Source organism: Asparagus officinalis, chromosome 1 (assembly GCF_001876935.1).
Source record: "Asparagus officinalis chromosome 1, Aspof.V1, whole genome shotgun sequence".
In the NCBI taxonomy this organism is placed as follows: Eukaryota; Viridiplantae; Streptophyta; class Magnoliopsida; order Asparagales; family Asparagaceae; genus Asparagus; species Asparagus officinalis.
In genome coordinates, this window is record NC_033794.1 from 72167690 (window position 1) to 72173175 (window position 5486).

A 5486-nucleotide genomic window follows, 5' to 3' on the forward strand; every position below is an offset into this window, starting at 1 on the left:
TAAGATATGATCGGAGGGGGGGGATATACCTCAAATGATATGACTGAATATTGCCAAGAACACGATATTATTCATGAGGTAACTGTTCCCTATACACCACAGTCTAACGGGGTAGTTGAACATAAGAAGAGAACCCTAATGAACATGGTGAACTGTATGTTACTCAGTTCAGGAGCACCTAAAAATCTTTAGGGTGAAGCTCTTCTTTCTGCCTGCTTCATTCTTAATAGAATTCCCCACAAACATTCTGATATAACCCCTTATGAATATTGGAAGGGGTAACTCCTAATCTGAACTTCTTTGGGTTTGGGGTTGCTTGGTTAAGGTAACTATTCCGAACCTAAGAAGAGAAAAATTGGTTCTAAGACTGTAGATATTATTTTTATTAGATATGTATTAGATTGCAATGTTAATAAATTTCTAGTCATTAACTCTAAAATCAGTAACATATCCAACAACACTATCATTGAAGCTAGAGATGCAGTCTATTTTGAAAACATATTTCCTTTCAAATCTAAAATCTCAGAAAATCCTAGGTCATCTCTTCCTTCTGATCTACCATCTTTTAGTTCTTCTCAGCCTCTTGATATTGAACCTCAAAGAAATAAAAAAGGTAGAATTCAGAAGGACTTTGGAGAAGACTTCTTTATCTTTCTTGTTGAAGGTGATCCAAGCTCATTCAAAGAAGCAATGGATTCACCTGAATCTCCTTTCTGAAAAGAAGCCATTGATAATGAGATTAAATCTATCATAGAAAATCATACTTGGATGCTCACCGATTTACCTCCAGGTTGTAAACTTGTTGGTTGTAAGTGGATATTCAAGAAGAAACTTAGAGCCGATGGTTCCATTGATAAATATAAAGCTAGATTAGTGGCTAAAGGCTATACTCAGCAAAAATGTATTGATTATTTTGATACCTATTCTCTTGTAGCCCGAATCTCAACTATCCGAGTATTATTAACCTTTGCTGCTATCCATAAGCTGATCATACATCAGATGGATGTCAAGACTGCTTTTCTGAATAGTGATTTAGATGAAGAAATCTATATGCACCAACCTGAAGGCTTCATTGCTAAGTGTTAGGAAAATAAAGCCTGCAAACTTATTAAATCTTTGTATGGTTTTAAACAAGCTCCTAAACAATGGCACCAGAAATTTAACAGAGTCATTGCACAGTTTGGCTTCACTGTAAATGAACATGATAAGTGTGTTTATTCAAAAGTGATAAACAATGACTATGTCATCCTCAAACTTTGACATGAAAGACTTAGGTCTTGCCGACATGATACTTGGAATGAAAATCACTAGAGACACTAGAGGAATATCCTTGAGTCTTTCTCAAAGTATTGAGAAAATGCTAATCAAATTCAATTTTTATGACTCTAAACATGTCTCCACACCTTATGATTCTTCTATATCTTTGAAGAAGAATGAAGGTGAACCTGTCTCCCAGCTGATGTATTCTCAGCTGATTGGATCTCTCCTATACATATCTAACCGGACTAGACCCGATATAGCTTATGTTGTAGGAAGACTGAGCTGGTATACCAGTAACCCTAGCAAAGATCATTAGTCTGCCTTAGAAAGAGTATTTAAATACTTAAAAGGCACAGTTGACTATTGCTTGACTTACATAGGGTACCCTGATGCTATAGAAGGATATAGTGACGCTAACTGGGTCACAGATTCTAACAATGTAAAGTCTACATCTGGATATGTATTACTTTTTGGTGGTGCTGCTGTATCTTGGAAATCATGTAAGCAAACAGTAATTGTCGGGAGCACTATGGAATCTGAATTGATTGCTCTTGATACCACTTGCACAGAAGCAGAATGGTTAAAATATCTACTCTCTTAACTTCCTTTGGTCCCTAAACCCTCTCCTCCAATTTCTATTCATTCTGATTCTAGATCCACCAAGAGCTTCTAAAACAAGTGCATGTAAATAAAAAACTGAACAGGAATATTCAAATAAGATATAAATCTATACAACGCATGCCATGCAAAGTTATGATCTTAGACTTTAAAAAGTCTGAGAAGAATCTTGCTGACCCTTTGACTAAGGGTTTATCTAGGAGTGTGGTTCTGGATTCATCGAGGGAGATGGGGTTAAGCCCATAAGTGAGGTCACTAACAATGGTAACCCAACTTTTATTTGGAGACTTAGTCCCAATGTAGGTTCAATGTGGTAGAAACAAGCTGGACCCTCATGTTGAGTTTTTTAATTTTTCTCGATAAAAGATTAGCTACAAAAGGATTTTTTTTTAGTGAATGTGTCACAGCTGATTACTCCTTTTTTTACATTTTAAAGATTGGCATTCTATGTTAAGGTACTGCTGGCAACCATTTTTTTGTTGTTTTTGTTCATGATATGCTTTTTTTTTCTGTTTGTGTCCGGTTCACTTTGTCTTCATGCCTGCATCTTTTACTCCTCTCTCCCGAGCAGCGTAGGGGATCGGATTGCCGTGCGGGGGGCTTGACTTCCAAGGGGAGTGGCTAACCCTCCGTGTTGCTTTCGTCTCTTGTTCTGCTCGGGCTAGTTCTTAGGTCCTACCTTTCTTTCCCTTTAAATGCTTTTCGTCACTTTTCTGCCTTTCAGCCGCTTTAATGGAAGGTTCGTCTCGTTAGGCAGGACATCTTTCTTGTTGAGCCAGGCCCCTTCTTTTATGTGGGCTCTCACTCCCTTTATCTTCTTTCTTTTCATTCCTGGGGAAGGATTTCTCGTATGCGAGCATTGCCTACCTTCCTCCCATCCTCCCGTTCTGTTGCCGAAAGATATGTCGACGAGTGTAGGTTTTCCTCCATAATCTAGTATAGATTATCTTTGATCTATTAAGGGCGATGATTATAACCGTATGAACTAGTCCTTAAGGATGTATTAGGGTGAAACTATAGCTCGTTTAGTCGTTTAGGGAATGAATACAAACTGAATGGGTGCTTATTTCTCTTTAGGGGGCTGGTTCACAGGTACCGAACAGCCTATCTAAGAGGAGATTTGTGGTAGGGACACTCGTGTGGAGTATCGACCTAGATATATTCATATATCATTATGTAGCATTTGCTACTATCCTTTCTCTATGGTGATGATGCTCTTATGATACAGCTAGTTAGGCTGAGTTTTACTCTTAATAAGTCCAACGCGTGTATTGCGGAGGGTATGATATCCAGTTGTAGTACCCTTGGAGGATTTATCTACGTGAGAGGAACTGTGATGGTCGCGGTTGGGGGGAGCTGGGCTAACCCCTAGAAACTCTCATGAGTCGGTTTATTGTGAGCATGACGTTTAACGCTCGCCCGCTTTGCTCAATAGATGAAGACGTATTTTGTGTGTTTTCGTCAATACCTGGTACAATAGACCTAATTCAAAGCCTAGTCCATTATGTTCCTCAGGTGGCGATGAACTCATTAATGAAAGGTTCAAAGCCGAAAGCTATCTCTCCCAAATTCATGATAAGAAAGGTTGCCCAACCTATATTTGTTTTATGATTTATTGATTTATTTATTGTTTTTTGAGTTTTCAGTCAATATTGCCTTGGGGGGGGGCTGTTGGCTATGTTGTTCATGAAAAGGCAATTTTGCCTTTGTGAATAGTCCCACATGGAATAGTGATGGGAATAGTAAGGGGTTTATATTGGAACACCTCTTATTGGGCTTTGAGTAGTGTTTTAGGTTTTGTATTGTGTGGGCTTTACATAACACACACGCGTCGCGCGCGCCGCGCCACGCCGCACATGTACACAATTTTTTGGTTCTCAAAACGTTAGTTTTTTTAGTTTTGACTCGGTCATGAGAACGTGTGTAACGGCTCTGAGAACATGCGCGATATCGGGGTAACGGGTGCACGAGATGTGGAGAACATTCACGTCGATCCTGCAATGGCTACTGCTTCCGACTCCTATAAATAGAGGCTTCCCAGTTCGGAAAAATACACATAAAACAATCTCTTCTCTCCTTTTCTCAAACGAGAGCTTCTCCCTCCTCCTCTCTCAAAATTGTTGGATACTGTTAATTTTCTTTTGGGCAATTTTCTTCATCTGAGCAGAAGCTCTGCCACTCTCGCCCGAGTACAGAGGTCGGCCGAATTCCGGGGTTTTTTACCGCTAGGAGAGAGAGGACCATCTGCGTCAGGGCGATAGGCGAGTCTTCAATATTCTAAGGCAATGTTTACACGACTGCTCTCGATCAGGCCAGAATTTCTGATTCTTTATTTTCGGATTTTTATGCTAATATTTTTCAATTTTGACAGCAATTTTCGCCAGTGAAAATTATGTTTCACGCTTTTAGGTTTTTTTTAACATTGAACATTGGAGTGGGTTTTCCAAGTACTCCAAAACTTCAGGGGTGGATTTTGTAGCATTTCAAAGGTTATGAAGTGTTATCTGACAAATGCCAAAACTTTAAGGGGGATTTTCTGAAATTTATCCTTGCATCCTTTTTAGTTCTTTCAATTTGGGACTACGGCTAGAGATTGAGCAAACCCTGAGAAGCGCGACACAAGAACGAGTCGCAAACATCACAATAAATCATTAATTCTTCCTCATCAACTAACCCAAACTACAACATGTTCCCAATCCACAGCCGCACCATCACAAATAACACTAAATCAAACACGTACCCTCACGGTACAGAGCTCCAATACCGTCAGTGCGGGGGTTGGTGAGGGCGTCGTGGAGGCTCAGGTTCTTGCCGCCGAAGGCCGCACTGCAGGCTGCGCCGAAGGATTTGCTGATGGAGCCCCAGTATCCGACGACGGACCAGATGGCATCGGGGTGAGAGGTCCAGTAGCTGCACAATTAATAGAGGGTTAGGCAATAACATGTGTGATACATTTTTTTGGAGTACGAACTCTTAACAAAATTTGGTCAGTTGGCAAGTTGAGGACTAATCCGGTAACCAGCTTAATCCGGGTTACCTCTACATCACGAGGGTTAAAAATAATTTTCGCAAAAAATCTACCTAACGAAAGATGGTTAAATCCTGTTTCAGTTGTCAAGTTGCCAAATAGGCCCTAAAGGGTCAGAACCCCTGCTCGCAAGCGTTCTGAGATGATGCGTGTCCTAAATTCTGGGCATGATTCGATAAATTAGAAGTTGTGTCGGGTTAGTAACGTATCATAACATAAAAAATACACTATAGTTTACGCAGCTCAATATTTTCCAAGTGCTAAAGTCTAAGTCAAGTACAGTACAAGTTCTCATGATTTTGTCATGGTATCACTTGGCATTCAAGGAGGAATTGACAACACCTGCAAGATCCAGGGGCAAACGGCGGAACAGTGCTAGGATCAGGAATGGACGGCGTAGGTGTCACCGGAGTTGTTGGTGTCGGAGTAACCGGGACAGTCGGTGTCGGAGTCACAGGAGGTGTAATGATCGGAGTTGAAGGAGAAGGCTTTACAGGAGTTGGATGGCTCGACGGTGAGGGGTAGTATCCTCCTCCGTGCGAAGGCGTACTCGGCGTCCTTGATGGCGTTGGCTTCACTG

The 5486-nt window shown here is 40.8% G+C and overlaps 1 protein-coding gene across 1 annotated transcript; it reads right to left on the minus strand.

The window, feature by feature from the left end:
- On the minus strand, positions 4602-5484 carry LOC109835696 (protodermal factor 1-like; the record flags this gene model as incomplete). Its single annotated transcript, XM_020403699.1, has 2 exons — positions 4602-4788; positions 5249-5484. Coding segments are annotated over 2 exons (423 nt in total), but the record flags the coding sequence as incomplete, so codon positions are not given.